Below are 24,739 nucleotides of genomic sequence, written 5' to 3' on the forward strand. Positions count from 1 at the left end.
GGTGGTGGATAATATCTGGAGAGGACAGGGACACTGATGGAGGGACTGACAGCAGGGTGGGGGATAATATCTGGAGAGGACAGGGACACTGATGGAGTGACTGACAGCAGGGTGGTGGATAATATCTGGAGAGGACAGGGACACTGATGGAGGGACTGACAGCAGGGGGGGGGTAATATCTGGAGAGGACAGGGACACTGATGGAGGGACTGACAGCAGGGTGGGGGAGTGATGGGAGGACACTGTTAAACTGACAGTCTCCAGCAGGTGGCGGTAATGCGTGACGTGGCTGTCAGCCGCCATATACACCTCCACAGAAGAAGAAGAGGAGGCGCTCAGGTAGGAGTCTACCTGCCGTGACTCATCTCCGTCATTGTTCTCTCTCTGGTTTCTGTCAGTCGCCAGTTTCCTCGTTCTTGTCGCCAAATCTTTGTTTGTGTTTCAGAACCGAGCCGCTGCTGCTGTTCGGTTCTTCTTCCGGTCTGAACCCGGTAATACCGACCCGGTACCGGAACCGACGCCCGGAGCTACAAACTAACTTTAAACGTTTTCTTGTTTTTAATCGCTCGGTGTGTGCCTCTGTACCTGGAGGACAGATTCACCTGTCGCCGCTCACCTGTTGTCGCCATGCCAGGCTGATGGCGCAGAGCGCGAGACTCAAAGACGACAGGAAGCTCCGGTAAAGACGGATTAACGTACAGAGAAAGGGACAACCCGGGACTTCATAGTGACATGGATTCACTGGACTCAGGACAGAAGTTCTGTCCCCGACAGGTGAGCTCTTTACCTGTAATATAAACCTACTGTGACGTCACAGGCCGTACAGGTTCCTCGGTATCGCCTGAGATTAAAAACAGAAACCAAACAGGAAGTAGTTTCTGTTTAAAAAGATTAATAATCATAAAGTTCAGAATGTCTGAAACACTTTATAGAGTCTGTACTGGTGTCACTGGGTCTGTGCTGGTGTCACTGGGTCTGTGCTGGTATCACTGGGTCTGTGCTGGTCTCACTGGGTCTGTACTGGTGTCACTGGGTCTGTACTGGTCTCACTGGGTCTGTACTGGTGTCACTGGGTCTGTGCTGGTGTCACTGGGTCTGTGCTGGTCTAACTTGGTCTGTGCTGGTCTCACTGGGTCTGTGCTGGTCTCACTGGGTCTGTGCTGGTGTCACTGGGTCTGTGCTGGTCTCACTGGGTCTGTGCTGGTGTCACTGGGTCTGTACTGGTGTCACTGGGTCTGTACTGGTCTCACTGGGTCTGTACTGGTGTCACTGGGTCTGTGCTGGTGCCACTGGGTCTGTACTGGTGTCACTGGGTCTATACTGGTGTCACTGGGTCTGTGCTGGGCCTCCTGCCTCTCTTTCTCCTCCTCCTCCTTCAGAGTAACTCAAACCTCTCCTCCATGAATAATAACCCAACCTGTTCGATGTTAAACATCATTATCAGTGGTATCCAGTCGTCCTGAAGGTGGCGCTGCAGCGAGTCTTTACAGTTTAAATCTTTATAACTTCAGAATAACTCATGTGTCACTGACCTGTTACATACCTGTCACTGACCTGTTACATACCTGTCACTGACCTGTCACTGACCTGTTACATACCTGGGGGTCTTGGAGCCATACAGGTCCTGGAGGGTCTTCAGGGTCTCAAGCTTAAAACGTAATGAGTAAAATCTATCAATCAATTCTAAAACAAAGATGAAGCCCCTGGAGAAAAGATGAGACATGATGGTTCCAGCAGCTGCAACTTTCCCTCCTGTACAAACGTCTCTGATGGTTTGGTACGTCTGTCAGTGTAACAGGGTGTGGAGGAGGAGCAGCTGTACGTCTGTCAGTGTAACAGGGTGTGGAGGAGGAGCAGCCGCACGTCTGTTAGTATAACAGGGTGTGGAGGAGGAGCAGCTGTACGTCTGTCAGTGTAACAGGGTGTGGAGGAGGAGCAGTTGTACGTCTGTCAGTGTAACAGGGTGTGGAGGAGGAGGAGCTGTACGTCTCTCAGGGTGTGGAGGAGGAGCAGCTGTACGTCTCTCAGGGTGTGGACAGACTCTTTAACATACAGGACACAACATGCTGACATACCAAACATCAGAGCTGAAGACATTCCTGTCCAACAGCAACACCCTGCTGCACTCTGACAGCAGCTTGTCTCTGTCTGTCTGTCTGTCTCTCTGTCTGTCTGTCTGTCTCTCTGTCTGTCCGTCTGTCTATGAACCAACACTCATCTGTTGTTTAAGCAACACATTAAATAATCACTTCATATCTGTGGCAGATTTAAGAGCTGTGATGTGTGTGAACATCTCAACATCAGCTGCACTTTAACACCAGATGAGCCTCTGGGTCTCAAACTGCTTCTGTTCAGGACTCTGTGGGATTTGTGTGAATCAGCTGGTGTGTGACGTCACTGGAGGGAAACAGCATCAGTTACTGTCCTCTCACACTACAGATGTTTTTATGCAGGAAACAGATAAAAAATACATTTAGTTTAATAAATAGAAACATGTCCGTGTCTCTGTGTGTCCGTCACCAGGACAACTGTCTCCCAGAAAGACGTGGTCTCAGTGAGACCTGCTGACAGACAGCGTGTTTCTATAGAGACCATCATGGTCCAGCTGATGTCTGACGGGCAGCGAGCTGAAGGTGTTGGAGTCAAAGCAAAGAGTTTATCTGTAAATGAACCACCTGTCCTCATGTCTCCCCTCCTCCTCCCTCCGTCCTCCCCCTGTCCTCCCCCTCTCCTCCCTCCGTCTGCAGGACCATGAGTGGGACACCACCCTTCAGTTCCTGCCGGCCTCGGACGCGAAGCAGCTGGAGAAGACGCCTGGCTGCAGGAGGAAGCTGTGGATGGGAGTGGGTCTGGTGGTGGCGGCGGCTGCTGTGGCTCTGCTCTGCGGACTGCTCGTCTGGCACTTTCACTGTGAGCTCCTTTCAGCAACCTTTATTTAAACACCTGTTGACACGGGCCAGCTGACTCTGGGTCAGAGGTGAAGTCTGTGTCCTGTTATCAGTGTGGAGCCGGAGGCAAACACACTCCACTGATACAGAAGCTTTTATTCTAACTGTCAGAGAAACTGGGCTGGTGGGCGGAGTCATACAACCACAGGGTGGGCTGGTGGGCGGAGTCATACAACCACAGGGTGGGCTGGTGGGCGGAGTCATACAACCACTGGGTGGTGATTCTAGTTTTAAAACTGACATCACTGTATAAAAAGACCTTTAGTGACCTCTGGGATCATCACAGCTTCATGAAACTTTACAGACACAAACTAGAGCCCTCGGACATTCACAGGATGTTTGGCTTTCACAGGCAGATTGACAATAAGGAGGTTTCTGAGCAGTTTCCAGGACACACGTGCGTGCTCGCCATCTAATCACTGGAAAATACAGTTTGTCCAGAAACTCCAAATGTAAAAGGTTTTTGATGCCAAATCACAGCCTGGATTTTTCTGTGGTGTTCCTTAATGTCTTGGTGTCTGACCCTCCTCAGAGCTCCAGATAATTTCCTGTGACCCTCCCTCCACCATAAATAACCATGTGTTCCCACCACATGTAGGTTTGGAGCGAACGCCACAATCAGACAGCGCAGAGGGCGTTAATATCAACACAACAGCAACATGTGCGTTTAAAGATCGTTCTCCCAAATAAACTGTAACAGACACAACAAAAAATCTCAGTCACGTGACGCAGCAGCTGGTTTAAGATTTAAAAAACGTAACTTAATCTGACTATAATGTGGATCGATTTATAATATTTATAAAATATATAAATTTATTTACAGTCAAATATTAAATTGTGTGTGTTTTTAGTTTTACTGAGGTCTAATATCCAGAGGTTGACTCTCTGTCTGTCTGTCTCTCTGTCTGCCTGCCTGCCTGCCTGCCTGCCTGCCTGCCTGCCTGCCTGCCTGCCTGCCTGCCTGCCTGTCTGTCTGTCTTCAGTACGCCGTGATGTCAGAATGAAGAAACTTTACATTGGCTCCATGGAGATCAGCAACCAGCACTTTGAGCCGGCGTATGAAGATTCCAGCAGTTCCAAGTTTAAACAGCTGGCCTCTCTGGTCAACAGACAGGTGAGACGTCACACCTGATGTGTCACACACTGACTCTTCTTCTTCCTGTTGCTCTGTGTGTGTGTGTCTGTATCTGCTGATGTGATTGTGACGACACTGGACAGACATGATGTCAGATATCTGAATATGTCTCTATATTTCTGACCTTTTTATTTTCCAGCTGAAACTGATTTACTCCAAAAACTCTGTGCTGACCAAATACTTCAAAGGCTCCACGGTTCAGGCCTTCAGGTACGCATCACAAACACGCTTCATGTTTCACTCTGACACAGAAACTTTGGCTTGAGGACGTTTTAGTTTGTAGCGTTCAGTAAGTGAAATCTGAGGCTGACTGTGGTGGAGGAAGTACTCGGATACTTAACTGCAGTAACAGTACTGTGAAAACACTCCACTACAGGTAAAAGTCCTGCAGTGAAAAGTTTACTGCAGTAAAAGTGTGCGAGCGGCCGAATGTAGTAAAAGTTTGAATTATGTGAACACATAAAGGAACACGTCTTCCTTCAGTTTGTCTTCTCTGTGTTTCCGTAGCGAGGGAGACGCTGGCGGCGACAGCGTCGTGGCGTATTACCAGTCAGAGTTTGACGTCCACGTCCTCCAGCAGGACTCGCTGGACGAAGCCATCAAGTCTCTGGAGCCGTCGGCAGGAAGTCAGTCGGGCCGACACGGACGCCTGCTGCTGAAACCCACCGACGCTCTCAACGTTAACAACGTCGTCTCACAAGGTTCGACTGCTCAGTGACGCCACGTCCAACACACGACTGATGTTACATCATTATCCCAGTTTATCACTAATAAATAATCCATACATTTATTTAAATGTGGAGCTGGTGACATTTCCACAGACAGTAACAAGGTGTGTACTGAGGAGGTTAAGTTTCATCTCATGTGACCACGTTTAATTCTACAGTCACTGAATCAACAGAGCTCGTGCATCACGTCCGTCTTTTGACTGTTTACTTTCTGCTGCTTCAACATTCAGTATCTTCGTGTCAACGTTTGCAGTTTGTTGTGTGAAACTTTAGAATAAGTGTGAAATGTTGTTAAAAACCACGACGTATAAATAATCCTGCTCATTTGAGTTCTTGCTGAAAACATTAATGTGGTGACATCATTATACAGGCTGCACATTTTTACAGTTGTAGAATGAAATGATCACTTTAGGCCTCCAACAATGACAAATTAAAATCTGAATGTTAAGAAATTATCATTTTTCATTTCCATATAATTTTATGTCAAAGCCACTGGAGAGGGGCTAAAGCAGTGGTTCCCAACTACTGGGTCACAGTCCAAATGTGGGTCGCAGGTCCATTCTTAATGGACCACAAGTGACTCACAAACATGTCAAGTTTCTAAAAAACACACTCTATTTTTATAGCTTCTTAAAATCTGAATGAGGATAGTGATAGTGAGATACTGGCTACAGTGATGAAACAAAACCAGCATCAGATGGACTGTATTCATAATCAATACGCCACAATAATATAAATAACCAGCACCAATTCATCAGTCAGTGAGAATGTGTGTGTGGGCGGGGCATAAGCACATACAGCCAGCAGCAGCAGCAGTGACCCACCATCCCTTTCAACTCGTCTTGTTGTGAATCTTTGGTCTGAACTGGGCATCATGTTCTAAAACCAGCCGCCGGCCATTTGACCAGCTGAGTGTCAGGTGACATCATCAGCCAGCTTGAGTCCAGCTCAGACCGGCCAGTTCACACCGCTGACACTTTGCTCTGTGACGTTCTGAAACGGTTTCATCTCGTCACTGATCTTTGGTCTGAACTGGACTTTACCAACCTGCTGATTTAAAGTTCAAGTCACTTGGAGTTAACTCGAAGAGTCTGAGCTGCTCGTGTCTGTAGGTTTCAGTAAAATCATTCAGTTTGTGGAGATTAAATAAAGTTTTGTCTTTGTGTTCACAGCTATCGACCCGCGCATGACGAGGAGCTCTTTGTTTGGTGAGAACTGTTGATTTCTCTTTATTGTATTTTTCCTGGTGAGATTGTTTATATCAAATTCTTTCAAAGTAAAGTTACTCTAGAAAAGGGCCGAGGTGTTGTTGAAGCTTTTGGCTGTCCTCATCAAAGTCTGAGACTGGAACAAAATGTCCGTCTTTTGGAGTAACTTTATTGACATGTTTGTGACGGTGACTTTGATTTGAAGGTTTCCACTCAGTCTGAATTTAGGATCAGTCCGCTGGGAAGTCACTGAAAAGACTTAAAAACATAATCTGACATTATTGTAAAACACACAGAGTGTACAGATGGAGTTAAGGTTAGCGTGTCAAACTGAATGAACTCTGATAGTGTGATTATGTTTAGAGCAGCTGAGTTCTTGTTTTACAGCCAGTCATGAAAAATGTCTTTTTCCTGTTGTCAGTGAAAAAGTCCTTCAACGTCCACGTCAGTAAACCAGGATTCGTCCAGTCTCCGGGGTTTCCGGACTCTTCGTACCCTCCCAACGTCTACCTGCAGTGGAGGCTGAGGGCCGACCCCGGCCACCGAGTCCGCCTGGACTTCCACACTCTGATCCTGGAGGACGACTGTCAGCAAGACTTCATCAAAATCTACGACTCCCTGGCTCCGATCGAGCAGCGCGTCCTGACAGAGTGAGACGCTCACAGAACTTTACCAACATTCAATGTTAGCGCTGATACGACTGGTTCATTAACAGAGAGACAGTGACACTAACCGCTGCATGTTTGTGTGCTCATCTTCAGACAGTGTGGATACCCTCATGAGTCTCTGTCCTTCCTGTCCTCTGGAAACGTCCTGTTGTTGACTCTGCTCACCAGCGGGGACAAGAACTTCCCCGGCTTCAGAGCCAACTACTCCCAGATCCCTCAGGCTCAGCTAAGTACGACAGGAAGAACAAACACAACAGCAAAATAAATCGATCTAACAGTTTCATCCTACATGCTGTCAGCTGACGTCTCCTCGCTGTTCTCACATGTCTCTGTGATCTGTCTGTGTGGTTGTGCAGAGTGTGGAGGGACACTGACCGGAGACAGAGGCTCCTTCTCTTCACCTTTCTTCCCCTCCAACTATCCTCCGAAAACCTCGTGTGTGTGGACCATCGAGGTGAGTTCTCATGTTCTGGTGAGATGAACAAGTGAAGTTTATCCTGAGGGTGACGTCAGAGGAAAGTCCTTAAACTCCTCAGGGTTTATCCTCCGGGGAGCAGGATGTGATCAGGACATGGTGTCTTTAATAAAAGTGGAGATTTTAACCTCATGGTGGTGCAGAAGGAAAGGTCAGGAGGTCACCGAATATATGACTGTAGGATCCATCCTCTGGGGATAATGAATAACCAGCTGACCAGTGTTTGACCTGAGGACTTATGTCTCCACTTCAGGACCAAATAATTTCTCTCATCTCTTAAATGTAACCAGTATTATCAGTTAGCTTCCACTCACCAGGTCTCATTCATGAAACATGAGCAGAACGAATGTGTGTCAACTGTTGACAGAAGGAATCAGTCAATATGTTGGCAGCTTCCATCTTTTGATACTAACAGAATCTCCACCTGCTCCCAACTGCTCGTAGTGCCTGTGTGAATGAGGAATGCACATAAATATTGTTTGTCGTTATTAGAAATTAGTTTTAATTTGTGTTCTGTTTTGTTCACAGCACACAGACGCCTTTAAAACACGTTAAAGTTAAACATGACAAAGATTAGAAATAAAACACATTTAGATGAATCAGTTGGTGATCGGCAGATTCAATTAATATTTATTTAAATCTACTTAATACATGTGTTTTCTACATTTCTGACGTCCTGTTGATCCAATCAGGAGACAGAACTGAGACTGTGAGACTCTCACTGAGCTGTCAGTGATGATGTCAGAACGTACAGAGATTTATCTTTTAATATAACATCATCACCGAACCTGCTGAGTCTGACTGACTGCTCCAGTGTCGCTGTCACTCAGATGATGTAAGCACTGCACTCGTCTGCAGCTGTGACTGGGCGGAGCCTCTTCCTGTAGCTGTTGTGGGTTTTTGTATTGTTGTTTCATGTCGAATATTTTCCTTTAACTTCTTGGATGGTTCTTACAACAGAGGACACGGACATAACATATTTTCTCAGCTCCAGTTCACCGAGAGTAACTGAAGTCTCAATGTCTTCTATCTCTGTGTCTTTGTTTGCTCCATGTTCACAGGTCGACAGGATGCACCTGCCCATAGTAAACCCCAACTCAAAAAAGTTGGGACGCTGTGTAAACTGTAAATAAAAGCAGAATGCAATGATCTGCAAATCTCATAAACCCATGATTTATTCCCAATAGAACATAAGCATTGAGAGGCAGAGTCTCTCAGAAGTAAAGATGGGCAGAGAGGTTCACCAACCTGCAAAAAACTGCGTGTAAAAATTGTGGAACAATTTCAGAAAAATGTTTCTCAACGTAAAATGTTGTTTGTGTTCTGTTGTGAATAAAATACGGGTTTATGAGATTTGCAAATTATTGCGTTCTGTTTTTATTTACATTTTACACAGCGCCCCAACTTTTCTAGAATTAGAGTTGTAATTATCACCTCCACATGTGGTGGTCTCTGGATATTCATCAGTTTCAGCTGATTCTGTAATTCTGTCTGATCATCGTCTTTTCTTCGTTACCTCTGTTATCTGTCTGTTTCAGGCGTCAAAGGAAAAGTTTCTGAAGGTTCAGTTCAACAAGTTCTTCATGGGAAACTACAGCAGCCAGTGTCGCAGTGATTACGTTGACATCAACGGTCAAAGGTCAGACATGAGTTTTCTCTCTTCGTACCTGTCTGTCAGCTTTGGTCAGAAACTTGGATGTGAACAATCACTGTGACTTTGACGCCACTGTTGTGATCTGTAGGACGTTTGACTCAGACAGGATCGGTTAGTTATGACGGTGGCGACCGGGCAAGGACGCAGTGACTCAGACGTGATGTCGTCAAACTTGTACTCGGCCTCTTTGACTGAGTCCTGTCCTTTAATGGATCAGAGATGGTGCTGTGGAGCCGCTACGACGTCTCAGCCTTTGTATTTTTACACAGAACTTAATGAGGGTGGCATCATACGATCCTATCACAGCTGCATACTGTACCTTTTAAGTGCGACGAGTTTCAAGTCAAATCCCAAGTCAACAACAACAAGTATCAAGTCTTAAATTTCCCCTGAGCACTCGCTCCACCAGGTCTGTGATATCATGTTGACTCCAGACTCGAGGTTTGGCCACGTGCACGACACCGGCTCCTCATGATGATGCTCTACAGGTCACGGTTTTATTTTGCTGGTTAAAATCACTACCGAGTGTTTAAAGTCTATGTTTCGTCTGTCCGCCCTCGACAATGTCCTCAGAGAGTCGTCTCTGTGTTGTAGACTGTGTGGCAGTAAACCAAAGAGCACCGTGATCACCAGCCGCAGCAACAAGATGACCATCAAATTTAACTCGGACTCGTCCTACGTTGACCAGGGCTTCACCGCCGAGTACGAAGCCTTCGTCCCGACGAATCGTAAGATATTTCAATTTTATTATTATTATTTAAATTGTGTTTTTTAGCCAGTCACTACACACTCTGGCCTCTGTCTCAGACACACCTTCAGTTCATGGTGTTTCTACTGTTTGATGTCATCGACCAGCTTGTCCCGGAAGGTTCCAGTGCACCAACAACCTCTGCATCAACAACACGCTGCAGTGTGACGGCTGGAACGACTGCGGAGACGGCAGCGACGAGGACAACTGCAGTGAGTCCAAACACCGACTGTGGATCTTTACACAACCAGATGTGGTGTTTACAACTCAGCTTTAAACACATCTGCTTCACACCAGAGCACCACATGTCGATTAATCCGCTGCTGAAAATAGTCCCCAACAAAGTCCCTGTTTGTCTGATAGAAACCAGAGAGAGCAGCTGTTTGAAGAAATCACTGATCAAACTATGGATTCTTCTTCAGCAGGAAGCGGTGGGTTTGGAGCTGAGACACAGACAGGAAGTCAGACATGTTGTTTCTTCTTTCAGAGTGCGATGCGTCTCAGATGAAGTGTAAAAACGGCCGCTGTAAACCAAAGTTCTGGGAGTGTGACGGGTTCGACGACTGTGGAGACAACAGTGATGAGCAGAACTGTGGTGGGTTAAAGTCACGCTTCATACGTCAAACACAAACTGCTGAGAATCTGTCAGACACAAAGACCTTCATATGTGCACAGAGGGACTGAAGCATGACTGTTGTCTCTGTGAATGATGTCTGAGTGTCAGAGGTGTGTCTCTGTCTCTGTCTCTGTCTCTGTCTCTGTCTCTGCAGTAAAATGTAAAGCAGGAGAGTTTTCCTGCAGAAACAGCCGCTGTATCCCAGAGAAGCTCAAGTGTGACGGGAAAGACGACTGTTCAGACGGATCAGACGAGTCTACGTGTGAGAAATGTAAGAAACAGCATTGTTTAATGTTTACTCTGATAAAGGCCTGCCGTCCCGCCATCTGCAGTCAGCACATGGCCACGCCCCCTTTTCTCTGTACAAGTAAATCTGTTAGCCCAGAGGTGTGTCATGGAGAAAGAATGAAGTAGTTTCTGTGCACGTATTATAACCCTGACACAGCAGAGTCAGAGCTTCAGTGAGCGTCTGATAGAAACAGCTGATCAGCCATTCATCACTGTAAACATGTTCAAACATGTCGCTCTCTGATTGGCTCTCACCTGAATGACTCAAATATCTTCCAGTGAGGTCACAGATCACATCTGAACAGCTGCTGGGATCAGAGATCACAATCTCTTATTGACTCTGCACGACCGTGATGACCTACCAATAATCAGTTGGCTGCAAATGAACATATGTTCACTTCCTGTTTTCACAGCTGAATCTTTCAGTTGATATTAATTAAAAACAAACTTTCATCCTCATCCCATATTGATGAGGCTGAAAGGCTGTCAGTTTCATAGCCGGGCCGACCCGGTCTCACTCTGAAGTCGTTGAACACTGGTGCTTGGTCAGTGACTTCAGGCAAAAAAGGCGTTCTTTCACGTCAGCATGATACGCAGCCAGTCATTGTCATCATTTAACAGCACCCAGCAGCATCAGGGGAAAATGCAGAAAAAAAATAAGTTAACGGGGCGGGAGGGGCATGTGGATTTTTTTTATATACTTTATTAATCCCCAAGGGGAAATTCAATTGGGTGCACCATGGATGGGTCCACCAACCACCGACTGTCACCCAGGAGGCCCGTGTTCACTTCCTGTAAGATTGTAAAGCCAAACCCTGTTCTTTATTACTAAACATAACCACGTGTGCGTGTCGGCTAAACGTAACCACGTGTGTGTGTTGGCTAAATGTAACCACGTGTGTGTGTTGGCTAAACGTAACCACGTGTGTGTGTGTTGGCTAAACGTAACCACGTGTGTGTGTGTTGGCTAAATGTAATTATTGAATCTCAGATTTCCTCTTAAATGTTCGTACACACAGGTTAAGCACACAGTGTGAAAGATAGATAGGTTGATACTGTAATTATTATAATATTCAGTAGCTCATAAAATCTACAGTAAAAACCACGACAACAATAAAAAAGGTGCTGATGAAATAAATAAAGTAAAACGTCCTTGAGTTCCTAAATGACTGAAGGTCCTCTGAGGTGTGTCTGGTGGGGGAGGTGTTATAGAGTCTGGTGGTCGTAGGGACGAAGGATCTTCTGAAGCGTTCAGTCCTGCAACTCACCGATCGCTGCGGCTGCGTCTCCGTCCTGCTGTGATGTTGTGGAGACGGTGGCTGCAGGTCCTGAGGATGGTCTGCTCCTCGCTGCACCTGCGTCTCTGCACCGCAGTCCCCTCTGAATCCAGCCTCCCGCCAAACACTGAACTCGCCTCCTTAATCAGCTGGTCCATCAGCTTGTTGTCCGTCATGCTCACCTGACAAGAGTGCACTGGTTCAAGGTCAAAGTTCATGACCTGATGTTGTGTGCAGGGCAGCTGCAGTTTGTACTGACGTAAAAGGAAAACTCTGTGACCTGTAACGCATCGTGTGTGTGTGTGTGTGTGTGTGTGTGTGTGTGTGTGTTTCAGCTCTGGTTCTGCAGAAGTGTTCAGAGTTCACCTTCCTGTGTCGGAGCGGACACTGCATCAGTAAACTGAACCCAGAGTGTGACGGAGAGCAGGACTGTGAGGACGGCTCTGATGAGGACGACTGCCGTACGTTCACCACACACACACACACACACAAACACACACACAGCCAACTGCAGTGTGATGTCAGTGTGTATTCTTGTGTATGTGTGTTTTCAGAGTGCGGGACGAGGCCGTACCGGAGCTCTCGTATCGTGGGCGGTCAGGCGTCCCGGGAGGGGGAGTGGCCCTGGCAGGTCAGCCTCCAGATCCGGGGAACGGGTCACGTGTGTGGAGCATCGGTGCTGAGTAACCGCTGGCTGCTGACCGCCGCCCACTGCGTCCAGGACAGCGGACCAAAGAAGTAGGAGCTGTAAAGACACAGAGACGTTCAGCAGACCACCTGCTGACTCTCTGAAGTCATTTCATTATCAGTCTATGGATATATATTTGTTTTAAATGTGTTGAAACATTTTCATAACTTCATTAAACTGTACAGCTGAGGTGAAGCTGCGAGCTGTGAGGCGGCCATGAGTGGTGATCAGCTGATGAATCTGCAACAGTATGATACACATGTGCTAACAGTTTATCAACTGCTGTCTGAGGTGTGAACTGAATCTTGTATTAATGTTATTTGGCTGCTGCTCAGAGTAAAGACCATCTCACACACACACACACACACACACACACACACACACACAACACACACACACACACACACACACACACACACACACACACACACACACACACACACCGTTTGTAGGTTGTGATTAATGTCATTTAAGCCATCTTGGCTGGCGCCGCTCTTTGAGCCCCCTCTTAGATAAATGGCTGTGATTGGCCCGGCACAGGAAGTCAGTCCACAGCGGAGGAGCAGCAGAAACATCTGACAGAGCTAATTAAACACGAGCTCGCAGATTCTTCTTCTAGACTGGAGGGATTCAACATGTGATGTCAAACATGACATCATAACAAAACCTTAAATATACTTGGCTGTAGAAACTTCCCATGATGCTTTGTGTCTCCCTCTTTAGATTAACTGACTCGACTCGCTCTTGTTTTATGAGAACTGATGTCTTAAAATGTTTTTGGAACTTTCGCCTGCTTCCTCCAGCAGACGTGACCTCTGACCTCTCAGACTTGACCGCTGACCTCTCAGACTTGACCTCTGACCTTTTCGGTGTGTGTCGCTGCAGGTACTCTCAGGCGGACCAATGGGAGGCCTTGCTGGGTCTGCACGTGCAGAGTCAGACCAACGAGTGGACGGTGAGGAGGAACGTGAGGCGGATTATCGCTCACAAGGACTACAATGGCTTCACCTACGACAACGACATCGCTCTGATGGAGCTGGACGCCAACGTCACCCTCAACCAGAACATCTGGCCCATCTGTCTGCCCTCCGCCACCTACGACTTCCCAGCAGGCCAAGATGCGTGGATCACCGGCTGGGGCGCCACCAGAGAGGGAGGTGAGTCACCACAGGACAGAGACCTGACAGCTCGTTGACAGAAAGTGATGCTCCTCATGTTTTTGAGTTTGTTTGACATAAAACGGAAGAAAAAGATTTTAGTTGTCAGTCTGAGAGACGCCCTCACAAACTGTCAAAGTCCCGCCCACGCTGTTTGACTGACAGGTGGTCACTTTAACTTTATTGAAGACGTTTTCAAACCTTTCAATCTTTCTCTTACAGAACAGAGACGAAATGAAACAGTCAGACTTCACAATGAAATTTAAATTTTATTTAAATGTCCAAAAATATATTAAAAAAAAAATACTGAAAAAAAAAAATTAAAACTATTAATAAATTGTCCGTAAAAATGTGGATTAAAAATCTGAAAAAATTAATCAAATTTCAGAAAAATGTTGACAAAATGTGCAAAAAATATTATTAAAATGTTAATGAAATGTCCAAAAAATATTAATAAATAATCCAAAATATATTAAAGGGCCAGTGTGTAATATTTGGCATGGTTTATTGTCAAATCTGAATCTGAATCTGAATATTCTACCCATTAATATGTTTATATAAGTGTATAATCATTATAAAATAAAATTTGTTTGGTTTCCGTGGCCTTATAATTATGCTTTTATATATATATATAGCAAGGGCCTCGCTTTAGAGAGGTCGCCATCTTGCGCCGCCATGTATGTAAGGCAGACCGAGCGGACAATCCAGCCAGCCAGAGAACGCGTTTCGCGTGTATAAATAAACCAACGAAGACAGCGGAAGGAAGGAAGAAGGAGGAGGAAACAGCAGAGAGTGTTAGTAGTTCGTCGATAGAGAGTAGTGAAAAGTTTTTTTAGTTATAAAGTTTGCGAATGGACCACACTTACCACGCAACAGGAGAGAATGAACCCGAACCGTCATCTGCGAGGAAAAGAAGACGCAACTTCACTCCTTGTGATGCACTCTCTGCGGCGCTTTTCCTCCTGATGATATATCTCCCCAACGATGGTAGCAGTAGCACCGAATCCCATTCTGTGCATTCAGCCTCTCTTCTCGCCCGCTCAGCATCAAACACATGGAGTTCCTCATTCTGTATGCTCCGGCTCAAACAGGTATGGCTCTGGGTCTGTGTCCGCTACAAGAAACTCTTCAAATTGTGTTCAAAGTCGTCCATTGCAGCTACTATAGTCCGGAGATATTGCTAGGCTAAATATACAGCTGAGCTCTGTTTACAGGCTACGCTGTCAGTCAGTGTGCGGGCTGGAGATTGGTGGAGCAGAGAGGGGAGGGCGAGTGAGCCCTGCAATCTAGAATTTGACCACTGATGTCACTGTTTTCAACCCATTTTACACACTGGCCCTTTAATAAAAACATCTGAAAAATATTAATACATTGTCAGAAAAAATGTTATAAAAATGGAAAAGTGGTAATGAAATGTCTGGAAAAAATATTGATAAATAATAAATAAAAAATGTTGATAAAATGTCAAAAAAAAAAATTGATAAAATGTCTGGAAAATATAATTAAAATGTCTGATTAAACCTTCACTACAGTGTTGAAAGTTTAGACATATTTTTAAAAACTAAACTAGAGAAACATTTGCTGAAGAAAATCTGATTACTGTTAGCATCAATACAGGATTAGCATGATTTCATATGTCTTTATAATCATATTAAAACTTTCATCCTGGATGTAAAAAGTAGTTCATTGTAACTCACTTTGATTCAGATCAACATTAAATTTATTAAGATGTGATCGTGTTGTGTGTCAGGCCTCGCCGCGACCATCCTGCAGAAGGCGGAAGTTCGGATCATCAACAGCACAGTGTGCAAGACTCTGATGGAAGATGATGTCACTGACAGGATGCTGTGCGCCGGAATCCTCAAAGGAGGCGTGGACGCCTGTCAGGTAACACAAACACACAGTGACACTCAGAGCGACGTGTGTTCCTGCTTCATGATAACATGATGTCACAGGACATCAGTCGTTATTAAATGCTCCATCAGTCACATCTCGTGAATCTGAACTTGTTGTGTTTACGTATTGATTGATTGATTGATTGATTGTGTATCATACTGATTTTGGCACAAGTGGCATCCTCTGAGGCTGAAACATGAATCCAAACCTGCAGTTCCTCTAATGTCCACTAGAGGCTGGCTCCAACAGTGAGTCAGTCCCCACAGACCTCCATGTTCACATGTAGAAATAAACATGTTTACAGCCTGTTTGGTCTCCGCAGATCATTTCAACATTCATCACAACTTTTATAGAACTCACGTTTACATTTTATTAAGACTTATATAATTAAGGGCGGGGCCTCTTTGAGTGATAGGCTGTCTGCGAGGCGTCACCATCGTCTCTGAGTCAGATCCACCCCTCGTATTCAGAGCGCCCGTCTGAAGCTCGCAGCTCTGATCGTCTCTGCTCTAACTCTCCTCTCTGATCCTCTCAGGGCGACTCCGGCGGCCCGCTGTCCGTCTCCGGCCTCAGTGGACGGGTCTTCCTGGCTGGCGTGGTGAGCTGGGGTGACGGCTGCGCTCGCAGGAACAAACCCGGCGTCTACACCAGAGTCACCAAATACCGCAGCTGGATAAAGCAGAACAGCGGAGTGTAGCGGCAGAGCAGAACACGGCGGGGATTTCTCCTGGACGTTTCTGACCAGGACTGTTTTTACTGACGATCACAGCAGAGTCTGTGAATCTTTTTAAAGGTTTTAAAGTTTAGAAATCATGTTTCTATGAAAACATCTTTAAACTTGTGCTCCTCTTCATCTCACAGGTAATACTGTACTTTTTATTCCACTACATCTATCTGATGCCTTCAGGTGCTCTGAGATCTGACGCATGTCTGTAGATTAAACCAAATAACACAGACACGTTACTGCAGCAGTTTTACGAATACATTCTGTCTGTTATTACTTTAACTACATTTTACTGATACGCACATACTTTCACATTAAGGTTTTGAATGCAGGACTTTTACTTGTACTGTAAATAATGATGATAAAATATTCTCAGGGCAGAAAGGAAAATACTTTAATATTCTCAGATTTTATGAACATTCAAGCTTCAAACGTCGACTCATGATCTCAGTCTTCTCTCTTAAATACTAAGTCATCAGCAGAGTGAATGATTTAACGGATTCAGTTTGTGTTTTTGGTTTGATGCGCTCAGAATGAGTTTCTGTGTTAACCACAGTCAGCTCTTCAGCAGTTAGACTCTGAGCTGGACTGAACAAGTTAAACAGGATCAACAAGTTAGAACACTGAACTCTGTCACACACTCTCAGAACGAAAGCTTCACCTCAGGGTTTAACTCCAGGATGATACGACGTTGGCCGTTTCCACTGAGCGCTGGTCATGTGATTAAAGTCACGGCTGCAGACACTGTGGCTTCATAACAAACTGAAACCTGAGGAACCACCTTTAGGCTGGAACACATGCCGCATTTTCAACCATCTGGAAAAGGCGAGGTCCGGCACTAGCTGCTGCTGCTGTGCCTCCTCTGTGCCAACTAGTTGCTTGGCGACCATAACCAGCACCATATCATAGCCTACATACCAGAAACCCTGAGTTCAGAGCTGATCTTCCTCCAGACGTTGACCGTTAACTGAATATTGTCTGTGGGACGTGAAGCTCCGTGTAACCCTGCACTAAAATGATCAACTGCTTCTCTGTATTTATCAGGCCTGAGCTACACTGCCTGTGTGAGCAGCGTGTGACGATTACCTCGCTGAACTGCTGAAGCTTGCACACTTGTGGTGTTGACAAAAACACAAAGACAGCATCTCTGCTGCGGCGCTGCTACGATGATGTTTACAGACGTTGAAACTGTAGTGACAGGTGGTGTCATGTCAATATGATCATCAAAAGAAAAAATCGGTGACACTCCAGAGCTCTAGATATATTGCAGCCACGCCGCGCCTGAGCAGCACTGCACATGCAGGCAGTGTGGCTATACTAATGTGTTACCATGGCCGCCAAAAAAAAAAAAAAAATCCCAAGAGGTACCTTGACGCACACGTGCTGCTCACGCAGGCACTGTGGCCCGAGCTTCAGAGACTGATATTTACAGAAGAAAGGGGGGCTACCCACGAGCTGTGATTGGTTGTTTCAGTTTCAGTTTGTTTTATTTATAAAAAAGGACTGTACACATTAATCAACATTACTGTAAATGTGCCAGTTTTAGCCAGCTGGCTAATTCGCAACTGTAGTCCTCTGGCAAGATGTTATGAAACCATAACCATGTCACATGACATGCGGTGCGTGTTGCTTAAGTCCAAAAGTTGAACTGTTTATCTCAGGGCTCAGATGTTGGCCCTTTACTACTTTCAAAACATGAATTTAAGGGCGCAAAAAATGTGTCATGTGTTCGAGCCCTTAACCATGTTCCAACCATGAACTAAAACGCTGCAACAAAAACTCATACATCAACCTTCCAGAGTTCAGTAATAAATCTTTACTTTAACCATCGTTTATGAAACTGGCTCAGATTAAACAAAAAGTTTTTAATAACTGGAACTAATTTATTTAATCTATAATTGTAAAATTATAGATTCAAAATGCAGATTTTAGTTTCTTAGTCTGTTGTATTTCTCTTACTCAGAGTGTCCCAAACTAAAATTGGGTTTGTTGTTTTTCTTATTGTCGAGCCTTCGTTATTGTGATAGAAGATATTTCTCTCTTTATTGTCTGAAATTTGATAAATGAACCAAAACATATGGATGATTTAACATTAACAAGCATGTTGTCATCTGAAATAATAATTACATTACATTTTTCTATTGGTTACCATCCCACACACAACAAAAAGAGACAGTGGTGATCCAGCCAACTGCTGACAAGAGGCACTTCTGCAGGTGTGATTGAGAACTTGTTCTGGTGACATCAGTTTGTAGAAATACTGAAAACTTTATCATTATGTATGAACAGAGGACAAATTGTTGTGCAGTCCAAACAGGGCTCCAGCAGTTTACCCAGAAAAGAAACTGATAAAAGAAAATCTGAGAAAAACTGTCTGGTTTCATGAAACTTAAATGAAGGAGCTCCTCAGGGAACCATCCTGGGTCCTCGAGAGAATCCCAATGTCATTAGTATTCAGTAGAACAACCGAGCTAATATTTGAAGGAACCCTTAAAGGTTCCTGAGAGCTCTCTTTTACACCAGGTTGCTCTTCAATTAATGCTTTACAGTACAAAACAAAATTAACAGAAAATATTTTAAAAAAGCAAAAGATTTAACTAAAATCCTTAAATCTGTTTTAATTAAAATTAGATAAATATTAGATTGGATTGTTTTCAGCTTTAGAAATCAAACATGATTGCTTTAAAAATGTTTTGTGTTCATAAAATATAGTAGACAGTGAGATATTTTTTAGTTTTCCACCGTTGTTAAATTTCTTTGGTCTTGTTGATGTTTGAGCAGTACGACCTCACAGCAGCTATTTTTGTCACATTCTTAATGTCCATGTTTGTAGTCTTTGCAGTGAGATGTTTCCTGCTGAATGTATTTATTTGTACAGCGTATCCTCGTTCATCTGTCTTTGCCTTTGTCCTGGTTGTATTTTCAGTTTGTGTTGCAGGATTATTAACAGCTTTATATACAGTAATATATAATTTAATGGATGATGCTCAGCTGCAGTATGAAAGAACTGTTTCAGTTAAACTCCTTTAATTTTCTCACCGGAAGGATACAGAGGAAACTCTGCTGTGACCTTCCTGAAGGTCTGATAAGTTGTAGTTTAGTTTTTTCAGATGATTATAATTAATTTTTAAGATTAAACACAGGTGCAGGTGCAGGTGATCATGAATGTGCTGGACTCGCTCATTTTATACAGGAGACAAATGTTCTTGTTATTTTGGTGAAATTGAACTTGTCCCTGTCGGGGGTAACTCAGGCAATAAAAAACATTCAAAATACAAAAATTCACTCAAAGGTTTGTTTTTTCATGTTTACCTGTAAAACCAGCGGATGGATGACAACGGTCTCTGAAAAAGTTTGTTCTTATACAACTAACAGCGGCTAATACATGTTAGGGAGAACAAGGTAAACAGTGGAAAACACTATAAAAAATAAACTGTTCAAAGTAATGAGAACTATCCCATAATTTGTTTTAACTTGTTATTTACCTTTATTTATTACTTCTCAGACAGTCTGGCGCCTTTCTGATGTAACCAGGTTTTAGTCGGTGCTAGTCGTGGCCTCAGGCATTATGTTTTCAGGTCTGTCCGTCATGTGTACCATTCTCATGACCATGATGTCTGAAAAACATCTTGAGAGAGTTTCCTCAAATTTGGCACAAACGTCCACTTGGACTCAATGATGAACTGATCAGATTTTGGTGCTCAGGGTTTGAAGGTCAAGGTCGCTGTGACCCTGCATCCATCTCATTCTTGTCAACACGATATTTCAAGAATAGCTTGAGGGAATTTCTTCAACTTTGACACAAACGTCCACCTGGACTGAAGAATAAACTGATAAGAATTTTGTGGTCAAAGGTCACTGTGACCTCACAAAACATGTTTTTGGCCATAACTCAAGAACTCATACACTGATTATGACAAAACTTGACACAAATGTTTAACAATAAAAAAAATCAGTAACTAACATGAACCCTGCAAAAAAACAAATTACCACTCTAGATGAACAGAATAAATGAAATGAGCTGAATGATTTCTATTTAAGATTCGACCTAGAGAATTTTTCTCATGAGTGTGACAGAGTGATGCAGTCTCTACCAGAAACCGATACCACCGGTTGGCTGGAGGTGGACCCACTTAGTGTCCAGCATCTCTTTAGCACTGTGCGGACTAATAAATCCACAGGCCCAGACGGACTGCCGGCCTTTCTGCTCAAAAGCTGTGCAGAAGAACTAACATCAGCGTGGTGTCCTATATTCCAACGGTCGTTGGACACCCACACCGTCCCAGCTCTGTGGAAGACGTCAATAATAACACCAGTTCCCAAAAATCCCTGCGCTACAGAGAATAATGACTTTCGTCCTGTTGCCTTGACCTCGTTAATTGTGAAATGTTTTGAAAAATTTGTCGCATCCCTGCTCAAACCACAAGTACAGCCCATGTTAGATACATGTCAGTTTGCCTATAAACACAAACACAGTACTGAGGATGCAATCCTATGCATGTTGCATTTTATTTCTAAGCACTTGGAAGAGACAAAAGCATATGTTCGAATTTTATTCATTGATTTTAGTTCAGCATTTAATACCGTGCAACCCCACCTGCTTCTGGAGAAGTTGAAGGACACGAATGTTAACACTACCTTGATCAAATGGTTTTATTCCTTTTTAACTAATCGCACACAGCAAGTGAAGGTCAATCAGACACTGTCAGACATCAAACACTGTAATACAAGTGAAGGTCAATCAGACACTGTCAGACATCAAACACTGTAATACAGGAGTACCACAAGGCTGTGCGCTTTCACCAATACTTTTTACACTGTACACCAATGACTGCAGGAAAGTATATCCTAATAATTTTATTTTTAAATTTGCAGAAGACACAGCAATTGTGAGTCTTCTGCATAAGGACATGGACTCTTTTGTATATCACGATGAGATCAACACCTTCATTAAGTGGTGTGACAAAAACCATCTGGTTTTAAACGTGACAAAGACACAAGAGATGGTTCTTGACCCGAGGCAAGTGACTACACACGAGCCAGTGGTCATTAAAGACCAGACTATCAATCAAGTGGCCACATACAGATACTTAGGGATCCATATTGATAACCTTCTTTGCTGGAAAGCACACATTGACAACTTGTGCAACAAACTGCAGCAGAGAATGTATTTTTGAGACGACAGAGGCTGTATGGGGTTAGCAAGCAGATTATGCTGATTTTTTTCAGGCGGGTAGCCAAAGCTGTTAGCCTTTGCCCAGCAGTCTCCAGTGCCTCAGGTATAGACAGTTTGTTGGATTTCCTAGGGATCCCTTTCTTCCTCACACCTTTCTGTAGCTCTGAGAGTTGACTAGCTTCTCTCCGTGTTGCCTTGATCTTGGCCTCCAGCCTCCTTCTCCATGGAGGGAAGCTCTCTTTGTGGCTCATGGTGTTCATCTTGTAGCCAAGCATCTCTAGGATCACTGTTGCTGTGCTGTATATCAGCTGATTCGTCTCAGTAATGGTCCTAATTTCAGACTTTCAGAAGGTACTTTGTCACTTAGCCTTGGTAATCAGCTTTGGGGTGCCACATTTCCAGTTTGTCCATGATTTTCAATCTCAGGTCATTCACCCTTGCTGTGAGGGAATCTGTGTCGTAAGGGCTTGTTGGGGCTTGGTACCCAATTTGTGAGGATGATGATGACATCCCTACTTTGACCTGTTGTCCTGGTTCCCCCTTGTTGGAACACTGGACTAGGAGTGGTTTCTTTTTTAGCTTAGATATTAAGTTTCTCCTCCTCCGAGAACCGTCACCTTACCGTGGTGGAGGAGTTTGAGTGCCCTAATGACCCTAGGAGCTGTGCTGTCGGGGGCATTTTGCCCCTGGTAGGGTTTCCCATGGCAGATTGGTTCTGGGCAAAGGGTCAGATGAAGAACGGTTCAAAAGACCCTTCATGATGGAAAACAACGAGAGCTTGTGTACCCGGCCCAGAGGGTTACCGGGGCCCCGCCCTGGAGCCAGGCCTGGGGTTGGGGCCCGTGGGCGAGCGCCTGGTGGCCGGGCCTTCGCCCATGGGGTCCGGCCGGGCCCAGCCCGAACCGGCTACATGGGCTTGTCCTCCTGCAGGCCCACCACCCGCAGAGGGATCCAGAGGGGTTCGGTGCAGTGTGAATCGGGCAGCAGACCAAGGTGGGGGCCTTGGCGGTCCGATCCTTGGCTACGGAAGTTGGCTCTTGGGACATGGAATGTCACCTCTCTGGCGGGGAAGGAGCCGGGGCTTGTGAAAGAGGTTGAGCGATACCAGCTAGATATAGTCGGCCTCACCTCGACACATAGTTCTCCATTGTTCTGCTGGGGGACTTCAACGCTCACGTGGGCAATGACAGCAGGACCTGGAGGGGCGTGATTGGGAGGAACGGCCTGCCCGATCTGAACCTGAGTGGTGTTCAGTTATTGGACTTCTGTGCGGGTCGCAGTTTGGCCATAACTAACACCATGTTCGAGCATAAGGATGTCCATCGGTGCACGTGGCACCAGGACAGCCTAGGTCGCAGGTCAGTGATTGACTTTGTAGTCGTATCATTTGACCTGCGGCCATATGTTCTGGACACTCGGGTGAAGAGAGGAGCAGAGCTGTCAACTGATCACCACCTGGTGGTGAGTTGGATCAGGTGGTAGGGGAGGACACCACGCAGACCTGGCAGGTCCAAACGAGCAGTGAGGGTCTGCTGGGAACGCCTGGCGGAAGAACCTGTCAAGATGATCTTCAACTCCCACCTCCGGGAGAGCTTCGTCGCATCCCAAGGGCAGAGGGGGACATTGAGTCCGAATGGGCCTTGTTCTGCTCTGCCATTGTCGAGGCGGCTGTCGTGAGCTGTGGCCGCAAGGCCGCTGGGGCCAGTCGCGGCGGTAATCCCCGAACCCGCTGGTGGACACCAGAGGTGAGGGGAGCCGTCAGGCTGAAGAAGGAGGCCTACAGGGCATGGCTGGTCTGTGGGTCTCCGGAGGCAGCTGACGGGTACCGGCGGGCCAAGCGGAGCGCAGCAGCAGCAGTCGCAGAGGCAAAAACTCGGCCGTGGGAGGAGTTCGGTGAGGCCATGGAGAAAGACTATTGATTGGCTCCAAAGAGGTTCTGGCAAACTGTCCGGCGCCTCAGAGGGGGAAGGCGGCAACTTGCTCACATTGTTTACAGTGGGGGCGGGGAGCTGCTGACGTCAACTGGGGACATTGTCCACAAACACGTATTCCAGTGAGGAAAGAGAGCCGGGGGTCTTGGGGGCGGGCCGTCCAATTTCTAGGTCAGAAGTTGCCGAGGTAGTGAAGCAACTACGCGGCGGCGGAGCCCCGGGGGTGGATGAGATTCGCCCTGGATATCTCAAGGCTCTGGATGTTGTAGGGCTGTCCTGGCTGACACACCTCTGCAACATTGCGTGGACATCGGAGGCAGTGCCTCTGGAGTGGCAGACCGGGGTGGTGGTCCCCATCTTCAAGAAAGGGGACCAGAGGGTGTGTTCCAACTACAGGGGGTTCACACTCCTCAGCCTACCCGGTAAGGTGCTCCGGGAGTATGGGGTTGGTGGCCCTTTGCTAAGGGCCATCCAGTCCCTGTACCGAAGGAGCACAAGTCTGGTTCGCGTGGCCGGCAGTAAGTTGGACCTGTTCCCGGTGAGGGTTGGACTCCGCCAGGGCTGCCCTTTGTCACCAGTTCTGTTCATAACTTTCATGGACAGAATTTCTAGGCGCAGCCGAGTGGTGGAGGGTGTCAGGTTCGGTGACGGGAGGATCTCGTCCCTGCTTTTTGCGGATGACGTGGTCCTCCTAGCTCCATCGAATAGTGACCTCCAGCTCTTGCTGGGACGGTTCGCAGCCGAGTGTGAAGCAGCTGGGATGAGAATCAGCACCTCCAAGTCTGAGGCCATGGTGCTCAGCCGGAAAAGGGTGGATTGCCCACTCCAGATCGGGGCGGAGGTCCTGCCTCAGATGGAGGAGTTTAAGTATCTGGGTGGGTGGCTGGGCTCAGCCTTAGGGATAGGGTGAGGAGCTCAGACATCCGGGAGGGACTCGGAGTAGAGCCACTGCTCCTCCACATCGAGAGGAGCCAGTTGAGGTGGTTCGGGCATCTGGTAAGGATGCCTCCCGGATGCCTCCCTTGGGAGGTGTTTCCGGCATGTCCAACTGGGAGGAGACCTCGGGGCCGCCCCAGGACACACTGGAGGGATTACATCGCCTGGCTGGCCTGGGAACGCCTCGGGGTTCCCTCGGAAGAGCTAACGAAAGTGGCTGGGGAGAGGACTGTCTGGGCTTCTTTGCTAAGGCTGCTGCCCCCGCGACCCAGACCCGGGTAAGCGGAGGACGACGAGTACGAGATGTTAAGTTTTGAAGCATCCATATACCCCACATCCTCTTCATGTAGCTCCTCTCACTGGGGTTACTTAGCATTCCAACAGTTCCATATTCTCTACCCTCGTCCATCTAGACTGGACTAGACCTTGTTGACTCAGGCAACGTCCGAGCTGGTATACCTTCTCTTTCTCTCTCTCTCTCTCTCT

The 24,739-nt window shown here is 46.1% G+C and overlaps 1 protein-coding gene across 1 annotated transcript; it reads left to right on the forward strand.

Moving 5' to 3' along the window:
* Window positions 1-385: 385 nt before the first annotated feature.
* LOC126402448 (suppressor of tumorigenicity 14 protein homolog) lies at window positions 386-19,490 on the forward strand. Its single transcript, XM_050064440.1, has 19 exons — window positions 386-774; window positions 2,748-2,910; window positions 3,932-4,062; window positions 4,223-4,293; window positions 4,591-4,784; window positions 5,984-6,019; window positions 6,441-6,669; window positions 6,781-6,917; window positions 7,044-7,141; window positions 8,701-8,801; window positions 9,411-9,544; window positions 9,672-9,776; window positions 10,052-10,159; window positions 10,335-10,451; window positions 12,081-12,206; window positions 12,300-12,483; window positions 13,319-13,590; window positions 15,341-15,477; window positions 16,022-19,490. The coding sequence occupies exons 1-19, from the start codon at window positions 733-735 to the stop codon at window positions 16,181-16,183; spliced, it is 2,547 nt and encodes an 848-aa protein (XP_049920397.1). The 5' UTR covers window positions 386-732; the 3' UTR covers window positions 16,184-19,490.
* Window positions 19,491-24,739: the final 5,249 nt, after the last annotated feature.

This window comes from Epinephelus moara, chromosome 16, assembly GCF_006386435.1.
Source record: "Epinephelus moara isolate mb chromosome 16, YSFRI_EMoa_1.0, whole genome shotgun sequence".
Taxonomy (NCBI): domain Eukaryota; kingdom Metazoa; phylum Chordata; class Actinopteri; order Perciformes; family Serranidae; genus Epinephelus; species Epinephelus moara.